The sequence below is a fragment of the Eubalaena glacialis genome, chromosome 4, assembly GCF_028564815.1.
Source record: "Eubalaena glacialis isolate mEubGla1 chromosome 4, mEubGla1.1.hap2.+ XY, whole genome shotgun sequence".
Taxonomy (NCBI): Eukaryota; Metazoa; Chordata; class Mammalia; order Artiodactyla; family Balaenidae; genus Eubalaena; species Eubalaena glacialis.
Genome location: NC_083719.1, coordinates 71,120,545 through 71,137,126, shown reverse-complemented (window position 1 = coordinate 71,137,126; position 16,582 = coordinate 71,120,545). Strand labels below are relative to the sequence as shown.

Sequence of the window (16,582 nt, the reverse complement as noted above, 5' to 3'; positions counted from 1 at the left end):
TGAATTTCAAATTCTAATTTCAATTATTGATTCATACCTAATAAGTTCTAGAGTAATTGTCAGCATGAGATGTGTGATGCCTGCCCTTATGCTAGGATTTAAAACTCGAGGTTAATATAAAACTTAATACTGAATGTCTTAATAAAACATCATCATTACATTTGAGGCTGTTTCAAGAGGTAAAGAAAAAATACATAAAATGCTCAATGTTTTCAGAGTAATCTTGCTTTCCATACATATATTACATATGAAGTCTCTTTAATTTTGAAAACTAAATGTAAATTATAGTGCCCACTTAAATAATATTGGTTTTATTCTCTTCTTGGTGCACCTTGATTGATGTAAACACTGGAAAAGAGCATCTCTTTGCCTAACTGCTGTAAAAACAGTTTTCCATCTCACCTAAGGTTCAAAATATGTTATTGAAATAGAAATGGACTTGTCCCCATTACAAACAATTGTGAAGTTATGAAAAATGTAATCATTACAATACATTATTATATTTAATTATAAAAGCTCTGAATTGCCATCTTTGTCATTGAGTGGCATATTTTAAACGAAGGGTAATATCCCAGTTCTCTTAAGAAAGCTTAATGCTGAAAAACAATTTTATCTAACTGTGAACAATGAGAAAAAGCATTATAAAATACATTTTGAGTATGCTATGAAGAGTATGAACATAATACAGAATTAAACTTAGTGCAATTAAGAGTAGGTTTTGAAGATATTTTCTTAAATGCTTTAATATAGTCATCATCATTTCAGTTTGCAGTTTTAATGAAAAGAAGCCATACGCACTGACTTTCTGACAGGTATTATTAAATAAGTATGCATTATCCAGCAGCCTATTTGGTTGCACAAAAGTTGAGGAGTACCTAAAAGTAAACACAAATAGTGGCTTTAATGATATTTCTGTGCTGAAATGTACTTTGAGGGTGAGTGTTGTAACGTGCTAAATTCTGAGGTTTGAGTACAACAGAAACCATACTGTATCGAGACATTCCACCTACAGTTTGTGGTCATGAAAGTCTGATTAAAAGTGGTTTTAGATATATGAAAGTATTTTGGGTCAGTGCCTTCTGCATTGAACGTACTCTGTAGCCTACTTCACTAAGCAAAATACCAATGTACAAGTATATTTGCATAACTAAATTGCATCTAAGAGAATTATTAAAAGACATTTTGTATAAGTCTATATAATTAATGGTGATACTTTTTATCCATTCCAAAAAGATAGTCTTTATTTAGCTCATTCCTAATACCAATCATGACTCATCTGAATGAACCAGAATAAAAAAAGTTTCTAAAGTAGTATGATAATCAGATATGAAAATAAAACACTGGCTATATTTTATAAGCACAGTTTAATAAGACAGTCAATAAACATAAAACAGAAGGTGAGACACTGGAAATAAAACACTAGCTATATTTTATTAGAAGCACTTTAGTAAGACAATCAATAAACATAAAACAGAAGGTGAAACATTGGCAATCATTACAAAGAAAAATTATCCCAGTTGCAATGTAAGTAACATATCTGAGTAGATATTGACTAGCCGATGTGGGCTGGTAAATACCTAAATGCTGTATTTTCCAAAGAATGATCAGTGGGAATTCCATAGTTCAGCTTTATCTTTCTATCAGGAAGACTGTAGTAAGATCCTCAAATAGCCTTGATCAGGACTCTTTGAGCCACTAAGACAGGTATATTTTGTAAGTTCTTTTCCTGTAAGTCAACTAAGCAAGGGATGGGAACTAAGATTTATTGAGCTTCTACTTTAAACACAAAGCTTGATACTGAACATATGTTATTTTATGTAATCCTTGCAGCAACCCCACAAGTAGGTGTTATCTCCATTTTATAGATGAAAAATCAAACTCGGAGAAAAATCAAATTTGAAGAAGTTAAGTGAATTTCTCATGACTAATAAATAGCAGATCAGCATTCAAATCTAGGGTCCCCTGAATCCAGACCCCATGTTCTTCCCTTTCTATCATACTGCCTTCAGTGCAGATGTGATTAAAGAATATAATCATTATTAAAGTGTAGATTTATCTTTTTAAAATTCTGTTTATGAGTTGCTAAATAAAAATTCGGTGGGGAAAGCTATCACAGTTTTATATAACATACATCACTTTGATATTTCTAAAAATGACATAATAGTTTTCCCTATTTCATTTTTTATACTACAGATTTTTAACGTGTGCCCATATGTCTGCTGTTCTAGGCACTGGAGATACAGCAGTGGGCAAAATAAAAATAGTACATGCCCTTGTGGAACGTGCACCGTAGTGGAGGAGACAGACATTAAACAAATGATCACACACAAAATTATAGAAGTTATAAAATATGATAAGTACTATAAGAAAAAATAAAGGGTGATGGGTAAAACAATAAGTATTAACAGAAATGTGGGGAAATGAGGAGACCAGGAAGTCAGCTTTTCTGTCTTCTTGTCCACACTTCCTGTCAACTCATTTATTTAGGCGTGTGGGATAGGGGACATTCAAAGTCCACTCAGCGGTCTCAAGTTTGGGTGACTGAGTTTATGGTGAGATGGGGGACCCAGGAAGGGGAGCAGATTCGAGGGTGAAGGTGAGTTTGGGCTTTGGGGGTTTGAGATTCCTAGGACTTTTAGATAGACACATTGAGTGGAGGACATCCATGGGGTGGCTGGAGACAAAGAGAAAAATAAGGAGCGGGACTCTAGATTTAGGAGTTGCACCCAAGTAGGTAGTAGATAAAACTCAGCTGACCTCTGCAAGATGGGTTGGATTTGAAGTTGAGGAAAAAAATTTAAATAGTCACCTTTGAAAATAACAACTAAAAGTCAGTCAGCATTTCCCAGGGTAGATGCCTCAAAAACCTGGTTTGGAAGAATGATAGTAAGTGCTCCTCAAAATAAATAAATAAGCAAAGAAATCAACGTTCTGTCAGCAGTAAGTTTGGGAAGCAGGTTAAAGTTTAAAAAGTTCCTCAGCCTTTAATATACCACTGTGCCTCATTTCCCAAACATATTGGACCATTGAACTTTTTGTCTTAAGGAATATTTTGTAGAAATAATATTCTACAGAAGACCTGCTGGGTAACACTGGACCATGAAGTATAAAGGCTTATACTTAAGAATGTTCATGGTTTTTGGTGGGCAGACTGGAGTTTAATCAAGAGAAGACTGAAACTGGGAATGGTAAAATGCATATTTGCACTGGCAGGTAGAAGTATTTGAAGCCAGAGAGGGGAGCTATTGTAGCCGGCCCATCAGGAAACGGCAGTGACAAGAGTGAGGTTTTGAAGATTAGGATGAATCGAGGAGGGAATGGTTTCAGACAGGGAGATCGTCTAGGACAGGAAGCTGATAAAGACATGAATGATAGAGCTGCCTGGGAAATAGACAAGAAAGTGTGAACCTGAGAAACATTTTGAGGGAAGGAATTGTGGGACTTGGTAATAGATTAGAGTAAAAGAAGAGAAAGGCAAAGATGGCAATGCAGTTTCTGGCTTGGGAGAGGAAGAAAGATACACAGAAGAATGAAACCAAAACCCTAACAGAGTTATGGCTAAAGCACTTCCCAACTCCCTGCTGGATTTCTAGAAAACAGAATACAACTCTGTCTGAAAGTACAGTCAGATCCCTTCAGCGTTTTCAGTTCAATGGCATGAGACTAAACAGTTTTGAGAAATTTTGAACATAGATCTAAAATACTATGTCCATAATGTCATGTCCAGTCTTCACATGGCCAAAAAATAAGCTCCGAATTTATAATTAAGAAATATGCTAACCCTGCTGAAATTGACTCTTTTAAATCTTGAATTGCTCAAAGAAACATGAACAGTTCTCTGGTCACCTTCATTAAAATGCCCTACATTAAATCTGGCATTTACAGTTTCACATTCAGCAGCAAGCTAGAAATCACACATTTTCGAATTCTAAGCAGAAATTAGTTTTAGATTTATTTGCTTTCTTTCCAAATGTGTTAGTGCCTGAGGGCTCTGACAACAACACACGTTGTTTTACAAAGGAAAAAAGTACTGTTTTATTTTTAAAGGCATGCTTTTTTTTTTTTTCTCTTTAAAAAAACGTGTCTGCTTTCTTTTTTCCAGGTGACATTTACAAAGAGGAAATTTGGGTTGATGAAGAAGGCGTATGAGCTGAGCGTGCTGTGTGACTGTGAGATCGCGCTGATCATCTTCAACAGTACCAACAAGCTGTTCCAGTACGCCAGCACGGACATGGACAAGGTGCTGCTCAAGTACACCGAGTACAACGAGCCGCACGAGAGCCGGACGAACTCAGACATCGTGGAGGTGAGCGCGCATGCGTGCCTGGTGAACCCCAAACAGGCAGAGCCGCGGGTGTTCAGACCTACACCCTCCCTTCCCCCCCCCCACACAAGCACATCTTCCTTTACCTAAGATGTTCATATTCCCACAGGTGTACCCAGGTTTAAAGCCCCAACTATTACTCCACCCTCTCTCTTTCTCAAAATACAGGTTAGAGCGGTATGATAATAGGGACTACATGAATCTGGTCCTTGCTAGAAATCAGGCACCTGGGTCAGGCCACCAGAATGGGGAAGTGTGGCCAGGGGATGGCTCGCCCACATTTTAGATTACTTCTCATGATTTCTTTTAAGTATATACTAGTTTCCCAGCAAAGAAAAAAAATATTTTAAAATGAGCTCACCCCAACTTTTCATTTGTTTTTCATTTTATGTCTCTTCTTTCTAATTCATTCTTCCTAATGTATTCATGCTGAAGGAGTAAAGACAATTATTCTCCTAGAAATCTTTTCCCCCAAATTATATCATTTAATATAGCACTGTTAATATACATGGAATCAGAAATCTGATGGAAATGAATTTCTAAATGTTACTTGGTATTTTATCAAAGTTAGATTTAAAACATTGTTCCATTGTGCCAAAAATAAATAAGCATGGTGTTGAAACTCAAAAATATTTTTGATTAGTTAGCATAAGTAACACTGCTGTACAGTTTTAAATGCTTCTCACATGTATCCTATTTAAATGTTATTGCCTTATAGTACCCTTTGTAAGCAATGAATACTAAACCAAAAAGGAAGAGGTGTAATGAGGTATATGTCCCCGTTATACAGAGATATAATGCCCCCATCTGTCTGTTTTCCTCACCTATCTATCTCCTTGTGGTTTCCTAGATTGTGTCTGCTTTCCCAGAATTAAGAGAAAATAAATGTTTCAAAAGTATGTATTCAGCATCAATCTGCCAGAGTACAAGTTATTCTTGCCATTGCTTAAATTGTTTAAACTGGTTTTAAAAAAATCTAGTTCTAATCCTGATCAAATTAATCTGCCTCTCACATCCATCTTCTCTTTACCTGTTACAATTGTCTAAGATTAATTCTCGTTTCTTTACTTTTATTTGGAAGTTTTTTAAAAGTATTGAGCTGATCAATTAAATTTTTTTATTTTTTGCCTAGTAAGGCCAAGCAGATAATTTCAGAGAAACAAAAGTAGATGATGAGTAGACCTAATGTGGTGTGTATTTAAAATACTTTCAGATTTGCATTACTACACATTTAGTTTTTCATTGATAATTTTAATTGTGGACTTGCCTTGATCTTGAAATTTAAGATCATTTATAAAACTTACCTAGTATGTATTTCAGATAGTATTTTATTCATGTACACATATAAGTGTGAAAATACATAAGCATAAATATTTACAGACAGTTGTCAGTTGTCAGACCTCATGAGTGCTTTCATGTGCATGCTTGTGTACATTCACACACATTTAACATATAAGTTCTGAACAGAAAACAACTCTATACTCAAAACTCCACCTCATTACCAAAATCATTACAACAAACATTGCAGGGTAACAAAAAAATCTGAATTGGAATTTGTCATCAGACTTGAACTGCTCCAGTTCTTAATATGATGGGAAGTGCAGTAGAACCGTATTAAACTAGTTGAAAATTTGTTGACTTTCAAAATTTGTTTTCTAAGGAGTTTAAAAATCTATAAAATTGTATTCTGACGGCTTTGCTCAGGAATATACTATGTGGTTTAAAGGAGATTTAAAACTTCACATACTCTAGAGATTTTCATATTCTTGGACAGATGGGTATCTGAGCTAGACTTCTTCAAGGTCATGAGAACATTGGGTTGAAAGTTAAAGGGCTTGCACTTGAACCCTTGCCTTGCACAGTCTTACTGGGTGACAAATGAGCTACTTCTCCCGGGGGGGTGGGGGGGGGAGTTTTCTCATCTCAAAAGTGAAGGCAGTGAATTTGAAAGTCTGTACAATGTAATTCTTTAAAAAGCAAAAAGAGAGTAAAGTAGCAACTCCACTATTATCCTGCACTTAACATCAGTAGATGAAAGTTGTGAATCTCTCAAAACGACATTCTGAGGCTCCTAGACCAAAACTAGAGATGGTTTGATTCTTTGGATGAAAATAACATATAAGTCTAACACGATGTGGGACTGCCCTGCTCAATTACGTGAATCACACAGTCTTCACCCATTCGGCTTTCCCACACCTTAGTAATAACTGAGATGATGGAGAAAGAAGTAAAGTGGGACCCCTAAGCTTGACAAAGTTTATACCATAAAAATACATAGAGTACTCTCCAAAGTGCATTTCACTGAAATCAGTATGCTTGAGATACTTGGTGGAGAAGAGGGGATCTGGGTAGGAAGCTGCGTTTTTAACGAGTTTCCCAAGTAATTCTTATACACACTAAGTTTGAAAACCTCTAGAAGACTAAGACATAATTGTGTTGGAGGCTAAGAACCTGTGATACATCAGGGACTTGAGAAATCCATCCTTAGAATGGATCTAACACAAAGTTGAAAGTTAGGGTAGTTTACTACTCCTGGGTAAAATTTTAAATCCTATTTATTTTAATTTAATGTAATACAGTTAACTGAGTAAGTTTAATGAGGAGCATAATATGTTTCATGAAGGGTCATTAGTTTTATATTTCCCATTTGGACCATTACCCCTCTCCCTTAACCTTCTGAAAACAGTTTACTCACAAGAAAAAAAAGATTGGCGCAGAGAGAGAAATAATATGATTCCCAGCATTCAGACTGACATACAAATTTCTGGGCCATACCAGAGTAGTGTTACAGGGTCATAGGAAATTGTGCAGCACGTGGGTGTTGAAAAAGATTCCTTCTTTTAGCAAAAAAGCTCTTCGTAATTATCATATCTTTGCTTGATAATTAGCACTACTGTTACAATGGCACAAAGACTTACAAAGACTTAATAGACAAACTGGGATCTTTTTCTTTTATTATTACATTATAATGCGGCTTGAATATCTGTTTAGCTACAATATATAAATATGCCAGATTTTGTAAATGTGTTAAATTTTTAATCCATTGGTTAGAAGAAAACCAAAAAACAGTTATTGTATTAAAAGCACTTCCTTTGAAGAAAGTCCATTTTATTTAACTCTGTGACAAGTATACTAGATATTTATCCAAAATGCTAGCTTGTGAGGCTGTGGAAATTCAGTAGGGGCTCTGATGGTTTTAAGGAACTGCCCCCTTCATCTCTTCCACCTGTCTAGCGCCACTCCTGGTTCTCTTAGCTGCCTGCCTGCTCTCACAGTTGATGCTGAGCTCTATTCTGGAAGGAGATGTGGGGTTGAGCCCTTCAGGATGACCTGAAGATCGCAGATCCCACGGAACATGCTGTAAGCCTGTAAGGCCATTCCTTCACTCAGTGATGATTTAGCAGGCACCAGCTTATGCTCAGCACTGGTCATGGAATTCTGAACCAGGAGACAGGCATTTGTGTTAAGGATATAAAAAATATATAAAAATCAGCTTGGAAACGATTGGAAGGCAAAGGAGCAATAATCTCATTAATGTAGTACAAGCTACTGAAAGGAAGGCTTAAGCTAAACAATTTAATAAAACTTTCAAACAGGTCGTTGATCACCAGATCATTCCAGGTGACCCTTGGAGTGACAGAAGTCCCAGACAGGTCACCTCCATATCCAGCACATGTTTTCTAACTGCAAAACCCATATGGGAGCATCACTTAGCACCCTGCCAGGAGAGAGCCTCTCACCGCTCAGTGACTCAGTGATTCTATTGAGCTGCTCATCTAGTCTGGGCCAGTGGCTAAGAGACTAAGTGTGGACGTGGAATAAAACACAATGCCCCATCCTGCTCCCTGGCAAATCAAAAAGATGGATGTAACACTTAGAGAAGAAACCTTTGATTCACAGCTCTCTCAGTAGAAGATTATTGGCTTTTTTTTTTTTCGGATGCAAGGATGGGCAAGAAGAGTGTGTGTGTGTGTGTGTGTGTGTGTGTGTGAGAGAGAGAGAGAGAGAGAGAGAGAGAGAAAGAAGAGCGGGGGCAGGGAAGAAAGTAAGGGGAGAATAAGAGATGATATTTACGTGAAACTTTTTCTGTTACCTGATTCCTGTTTAAAGACTTCTAAGAACAGTTGTTCCAGCAAAATATCTCCTTGCACAGTAATACTTCAGGCCTGAATTGGGTCTGAAAAGGCCTTAAAATAGCTTATAAACTTCAGTGTTCCACAGTGCTACTGGAGGTTATCAATAAATTAACTACCTTTACATAGTTGGTGAAAATTAAGAACAATTTTTGTAGAAAAGCAAATGCAGTAAATAGTGGAATTGGACTTCTTTACAAACTCTGTATTACAAAATTCGTAAATAGTTGTAAAATATAAAAATATGTCTCTTTTACTTGAGCTTTCATTGTATCTAACCCAATTAAATAGGTTCCAATTTTATACTTATATAAAAATATAGGTACATGACATTATTTTTATGCATACTTTATAGATGTATATTACATAGCTACTTTTCTTAAAAGAAAAAGCACATTCACTTATTTGTTTGGTCATTTGTTGAATTTTCATTCTTTCATGTGTTCACTGAACAAAGATTGGCTGAATTCCTGCCATATGCTATGTGCCATGGAATGCCTGGAGATATGAACATAAACAAGGGCCCTCAAGGACTCTTGGTCCTTAAGATTGCTCACAAGACCATGCATGATCTGGCCCCTGTATTTCTCTTCCTCTCTAGCCTCACCTTTTGCTATTTCCCTCCAACCAAACCCCCCCAGTTTCCATCCTATACTCAAGCCACCTAATGATGTTTATATCCTTCAACTTCTCCAAACCTTGTTTGTTTTGTCTTCAACATTCCTTACTAGGCCTTTACTTGGCTTTTATTTATCCTTCATTCAAGTCAGGTCCCAATTTATACTTTTGGAAGTATCCTGGAGATGCCTCATAACTTGTGTTAGGTGCTTTTCCTGTATTATAGTCATAATATGTTCTATTTTCCCTATCAAGGCACTGTTGAAGCTGTTATTCAATTGCTTGTTCCACACTAGATTTTAAACTCCTGGAGGGTGGGGACTGTGCACATTTTGTTTACTATCACATCTCCTGGGCTTTAATGTGAGGTCTAGAGAATGTTAGGCCATCAGAATATATTTGTAGAAAAAAATAAACAGGGAAAAACAGTTATAATAGGATAGCCACATGATCATCATACAGCATAATGTTATTCATTTAAAGTATGAAAAATATTTGTATAGCTCCAATGAAACAGTTTATTAAAATTTTATAAATTTTATCAAAGCACAATCAGAAACTACAGTAATCTAGACCTGTGCCATCTAATACAGTAGCCACTAGCCACAGGCAGCTAGTGACTGTCAAGTGGGACAAGGGGAGATGTAGAATGCATTGATATCCAGAACGTTCTGTGAGACAGCACCGGTCTAGACTGAAAGATGAAAAGGGAGGCATTTAAACTAATGGTGTTTTCAAATCAACACCAGGATTAATCCTTCAATATGAAATTTGAGCAGTGCATTTCAGAAGTGAAGAACTGTGTAGCCTTGAGATTTTAGAATCCAGAACATAAATGTTCGAGGAACACCAGTTTGGAACTAAACACTCCTCGTAAAACTAAAAGCACATGTTACCCCTCACACCGATAACCACACAGTCGGTCGGTAAACTCACTATCTGGTCTGAAAGCACTTTCGAGTTGTCCAGGCTGACGGTGAGCATGAGCCTCGTAAGCTAGGTAATGTGTGCTGTTTTTTTTTAAATGTGAAGCTTGTGGACGGGAAGATGGTTAGGTCTTTCTTGTTACTGTTTTATACTTACTTGAAGCAACGTGGCCCAGTAATTTAACTTTATAATTAGTAATTAATTTCTTTAGAAAAGCAGTTTTTTCAGGAACTTAGAGAAGTAATATTCTTGAGCTACGTTAAAAATTCTTCTTAGGTTACTATAAATTATAATTAAAATAGTTCTTATTGAGAGTAGCTCAGTAACTCTGCCCTGTCCTCTGTTAAACCAAGTATATAATTGCTTTTCAATAGATAGTATTGAAAAATGAAGAAAGGATTAGTATATTCTGTAAAGATTTAAACCTTCAGTGTTGAGGCTTCTAAGGAAAACGAGAAAGAAGTGATTTTTGTAAAAAAAAAAAAAAAAGGTTTTGTATATTTCTCCTAAATTGTAATGTTCATTTTTGTTTATATATCTTTAAAAGACTTTTACTAGTCCCTGTAAATCATATTTATATTTGTTCCCCAAAGTCTAAAAGGAGAAACGTGTCTAAAAATATATTCATATTTCTCATTTCTATCACAATGGATTTTTTATATGTCAAATTTGAAAATCCATTCCTTTTTAAAAATAATGCTCTTGCTTAATTTGCATACATTTTGTAAACATGAAAAGCTGCTTCACATCTCAGTTATTAAGAAAATCACTGTTGAACAAATGAAGTGCGTGTTAGATTACTTAAGTTATATGCACAAGGCAATAAAACTGAATTTCCTTTCATCTCTTTCATTGCACAGCTCTAATGGCTTAATACTAACACAGAGTCAACAGAAAATTGTTTAATAATAGTAGGAGCAGAAAAGACAACAGGTTTCAAAATACAGCCTTTTGTCAGTAGTGAAACTGCTTTATCATTATCAACATCACCATTTTATCATTATTTTATATGAACCACCTTGAACTGGAGCAGACCAAAGTCCTCATGATTTTTTTTTCTCAATATCTGAAAGTGAAAGGGGGAAACATATTTAGCCTGGATCATAATCGTCAATATTTAATGATATTTACAGAGTTCATGGCATGTAGAACTTGGTGTTGGACAGCACATGTGAACCAAATGTTGCATTCTAGCCCTCGATAGCCCCTAGGTAAAAGTAACATTGTTTGGTTTAAAACACATCAAATAAGATATCAAAGAGTAGAACATCTTTACTTCCTCAGGATTGGTATTAAATATATGGCTGTGAAATATTCAAAAGTGAAGTTTTAGGAACAATTTCAGAGCCCTGCCTAGAGTCAGAATAGAAGATAATGAGTCTTTGATCAAAGGATGTTTATTATTTCAACTGCCTCACTGCGTTTTTTAAAATTATTATTATAAATCTATTTCCCTCCCCTAAAGGAAATGATGATATTTTATTTATCTCTGTAACTCCAACTGCCAGCTCAAGTATGGCATATTGTAGACATTTAATAAATATTTTATATATATATATACACACACACACACACACACACACACACATACATATTTACATATGTATACATACGTGTATATATAATATGTATAAAACAACTTACTGATGATCATTATGGTATAAATATTAAAATTTACCAAATTTTCTTCATTGAAGTCAGATAGGTTCTAATAGTAATAAAAGTGAGAATCTTTCAAGCGAACCAGAGATGAATAAAGATTGTTGCTGTGCAAGAAAAAAAACAAATAGGCACAGGAGACCACACAGAAATATTCCTTGTAGTCCTGGTGGAAAGCAAAAGACTTTCAGACCAACCTATATGGATTCCTGGGAAAAAGAGACACAATGCTAGTACTTTGGCCAGGATCTGACAAGAGATATCAGAGGGTCTCAAACAAAATGCCTTTGGCCCCGTCTGAATCACTGGGGGATCTAACTGAAAGGCTGATTCTGATTCAGTGAACATGGGGCAGGGCCCAGGAGTCTGTATTTCTGACAAGCTCCCAGGTGATGCTGATGCCACTAGTCTGTGAACCAAGCTCTGAGTAGCAAGAATCCAGACTTCCCTTTCCAAATATCTGTTTTCTCCAGCATGGAGTTTGAAAGTACATTTTTGAACATTTATCATACTGTAAAAAAAAGATTTTTTAAAACCGCTATTTGGTGAAACTGACTCTTGAAAGCAAGTGCGTTACATTTTTGGAAGTACTACGGTATAACAGGCCTGTCATCACACAGTGAGGTGAGCACTGCTTCTCCTGGCCACCTCCCTTGTGAGTGCCCATCAGCTGGTAGTGGCTCCCTAAAGCACGTGTTGAAGGAGCTTCTGAGTTCCAGACCAGACTCGGCAGGCAAGTGTGACATGAATGGCTGGGGGTGTGTGCTGTGGGTACAGGGAGTAGTGGCAGCTATGCTTTCCTCATTATCCTCATGAGCAAAATAATTCATAGGACATTCTGGGAAAAGACTCCAGACTCGATCATTAAAAGGACTATAATTAGGCAAATGCTGCATATGCATACAACAGATTGGGTGGATAGATTATCTTATTGGAAATATATCTCATTTTACTAATAGCTGTTTGGCATGTTATCCAGTCATGTCTCAGCGGCATTTAGTGTATTCTGTGTTATCCTGAAGTTTAGCCACCTGATGGAAGTTTTGAATAAGGAAAAAAAAATTCCGTGTCAATTATTTCTAAAGGTCATAGAGTTAATGACTAGCTGGGAGGTTAATTAGATTCTGAAAGCCTCTTCATATCAATTAAATCTCTTATCTTTATGTTTTAGTAAATAAACTCAGTAACTGTTTAGAGCTACTGTTTTAGGATAAGAAATGCTGTAAACAGTAAACCCTACAATGGGTATTTGGTTTTTTTCCTCACATATGATAAAACATTATTACAAAAAACCTTATGTATGAATTAAGAATCGTAACTCTTATCCAAGAATTTCTGAATTAAAAACTTTATTTTTTGAAATACCATGCAAATTACTCCTTAGTCATAAGCAAATGCCATCACTATGACCTCAAGAAAACCATTTAGGGGAGAAAAACTAAGATCAGAGTTACCCTGAGAATGAGCTGCAAATCTAAATGCAACCCCACTCTCTGTTCCCCACTCTGTTCTCCAAACTTTTGGTTTGAAAAGTAAACTTTTGGTTTGAAAAGTAACCAAACCCTTTTCAAGGTTACTTGTACACATTTGTGAATAAGTAATATATTTAGTACTTATGGCTGACAATTACATATTCAGTCATTTCTATCATGTGAATTCTCTTTGCATAATATAACCAGATTTCAGATGAAATGAAACAGATCTGCACTAATCATTAAGGTACCCACTAGCTGCATGTGCCTATTTACATTTTAATTAATTGAAATTAAATAAAATTAAAAGTTTAGTTCTTCAGTCTCACTGGGCACATTTCAAGTGCTCCATTGCCACATGTGACTAGTGGCTCCCGTATTGATCAGGATAGGTACAGAAATGTTCATCACCCCGGAAATCTTCTATTGAGCAGCCCTAATGTAGGGGTGAAACTGGCGAATCTAGCTTTCTTATTCATGAGGTAACTAGCATGATGGTTGATGGGTACAGCCTAATAAAGGATCCATAAACTGGAGAGGCTGCACCCAGCCATTCCATCTTTCATTTCCACGGCAGGCATTGGTTGCGTCCCCACTGGGTGTCAAGGTCTGTGCCAGGGCAGAGAGAACTAATTAGGAAAGCTGGGTCACTCAGCGTTTACTCCCAGGAACAGAATATTTGTTAAAGTAAATGGGGTTCTGTGGAGCGAGATGAGAGGATGGAGGGAACACTGAAGCTGAAGTTAACCCGAGGAAGAAGAGAAAATGGAGGAAGGGACAGGAAAAAGTCATAGGAGAGCAGAAGCAAGACAGGTCAACTCTAAATTTTTCCACCAGGAAGGGAACACGCAGGCATGCACAGGTTCTTCTGATGTTTCCTAATTAGGTATGCGAGGAATTTTATCTTCACCTGGGCTTCGTGATTGGGTTCTCCTTCAATGTGGTGGTTCTGAATTAATTTCACATGGGGAAAAAGAAAGCTGCAGAGTGATTCTCCTAAAGAATGTTTGTTGATGCATTATCATGAGAGTTTAAATTTTACTTTTGGGAAATAGAACTTTAAAAGCCCCACAAATTTGGAAAGAAATTAAGTTCTAGTTGTGGCACCACACATTAGTTCTCTAACGTGGGGCGAGTTATTTAACGTTCTTGGGCTTCAGATTCCTCCTCTGAGTATTGTCGACCCTGACCCATCCTTCCTCACAGGGCTGTGGTGATGATTACAGGCTATAAAAGATGTCAGAGCCCATTGTCAACTGTTAAGTTAGATAAGGTGTTTTTATTTTCAACATCAAGGGAAAAGTTCAGGTAATTAAAGCTGTTTTACCAAAGGACAAAGAAGAAGCAAATTAATAGGTATATTAGTTTAATATTAATAGGTATATCGTTTAATAAATAAATATTGCATTCTTAAGTAACTATAGCATTTATATAAATTAAGAAGATCTAATAAAGGCCAATGAATTGATTTTCTTCCACAAGCATTTGTGAAACATTCCCTATGTGCAAGGCATTGTGCCGAGTGCATTAAGAAATGCGGCACTGATTAGGACACGCCCCTGCCCTCCAGGGCCGATACCCCATTGTGGACACAACATGCACAGTATTTGTTCTCTCATTCAGCAGATATTGATGAATGTGAAGGCCGTGTGCCAAACATTGTGCTAGTTGCTGGTGATGCACCGGTGACTCTCCTACCCAGCTGTCTGAACCACGATAAGACTGAGAGTACAGTGGGATAACTGAAGGAAACGAAAGTAATTACAAGTGTGAGCGCCTGACAGCATCCACCTCATGGTGGATTACAGATGAAAGCACAACTTTGATAAGTACAGTAGGTTGATGTGCTAAGCCAATGTGCAAGTCATTTATTCCCATTTAAAGTAAAAGTGAGACTAATAAAGATAATGATATAGAGATATATAAATGCCTGTGTACACACACACATATCTATGTGTATGTGTGTTGGGTTGGCCAAAAAGTTCATTTGGGTTTTTCTGTAGGAGCTTATGGAAAAACCCGAACGAACTTTTTGGCCAGGCCAATATATGTAGCAGCCTTTAATTTTGTTTCCCATTGGCATTGGACTTTTTAATATATGGTTTCTCTGTAAACGTGGTTACAATTTTTAGGGAAATTCTATAGAATACAAATGTTTGGAAAATGCAGTCAATATATTACCTTTAAGTTTGATAAAAGGGTCTCTGGTGTTGAGAAAGGAAACAAAGTTACATTGGACATCCTGCTCTGAACTTTGCAGATGAGGTTCCCCCCACCCCTCTTCCTTAGATTCTAAAACATGCTACATCTGGCTGAGAAGCTGGGAAATTGTTACATGCCTGTGTAACATTCTTATAACCTAATAGTTCTACAACTTTTCTCGCAGTTTAATCATTGGAGAATGTTCTTTGTTTTTGCAGTCACTGTTTCACATAGTAACAGCTTGTTGTATTTTGGTCTGTTTGCCAGAGGGAAGGTTTATTTTTAAAACCCTGAACTCTGAATTTTTCTTTATTTTTCCAAGATTGAAAGCAGCTGAAATGCCTGGAGTTACAGGTTGAAGGCTGCTTTACAATATGTGAAGGGAAGCTTCTTTCCCTCCTCCCTTTGTGTGTGTGTGTTTAAATTTTTTCCTAACAAATGTCTTCTAACTGGTAGCTGTCTAAAAATAGAAAACTGCCTAACTAAAAATAGCCTGGCTCTCTTTCGAGCCAAGGAAAATGGAGAGGAATAGGCGTGGAATAGAAGGCTGAGTAATCCAGTTCTATTCATTCAGAGAAACCTTTGAGAATGCGGGCGATGATAAAGTGCCCTCCAAAAACCACAGGCCTGACTCTCCCTTCAGACTTCTAGGTGCCAATAAACATTTTAGCCCCAGGACACATTTTTTCTTTCTCATAGGTTGTAAACATTTTCTGAAAGACAAGGCTTTGTTTCACAGAACCTGACAAACTGCCATAACTAACTAACTTTCCTAAGGTCTTAAAAATTCATATTTATAACATGTATTTTAAAAGAGCATCTTAAATGAAAGTACTGTAAAATAATGTACATAGTGTAATAATTAGGAGGAAACTGTTATAATAAAAACCGCTTACTGCTTGCAATTAAACTTGAAACTTTAGAGTTTCGCAGAAAGAAAATTATCCTGTGACTCATTGTAGCTAAAGAGAGCAGCTGACTTATTTTAGTTTAGCTCCCCTAGATGTAAAATTCTCTTGTTAAGTATATATCCCCTTGATATACCAATACTTAGTCTCTTTCTTAAAACTATAGTTTTCATCCAAGCAGATTTTCACTTTTAATTTTTTAAATGGAGTAGAAACTACTTTGAAAAAGAACATTTTGAGAGTAGGATGGCTTTCAGTTTAGAGAAATGGAATTCTGTGTAAGCCATAAAAAAAAAAAATACATAAGCCAGTTTTGCAATGGTAACGCTTTTTTTTTTT

General features: G+C 36.4%; 1 protein-coding gene across 9 annotated transcripts in view; it reads left to right on the top strand.

The window, feature by feature from the left end:
* The window catches only part of MEF2C (myocyte enhancer factor 2C), a 146,203-nt gene that overhangs the window by 67,369 nt on the left and 62,252 nt on the right, over window positions 1-16,582 (top strand). For all 9 annotated transcript variants that reach the window (XM_061189432.1, XM_061189428.1, XM_061189434.1 and 6 more), the window contains exon 3: window positions 4,103-4,306. In XM_061189432.1, coding sequence (XP_061045415.1) covers window positions 4,103-4,306 — 204 coding nt within the window. The remainder of the gene's footprint in view (window positions 1-4,102; window positions 4,307-16,582) is intronic.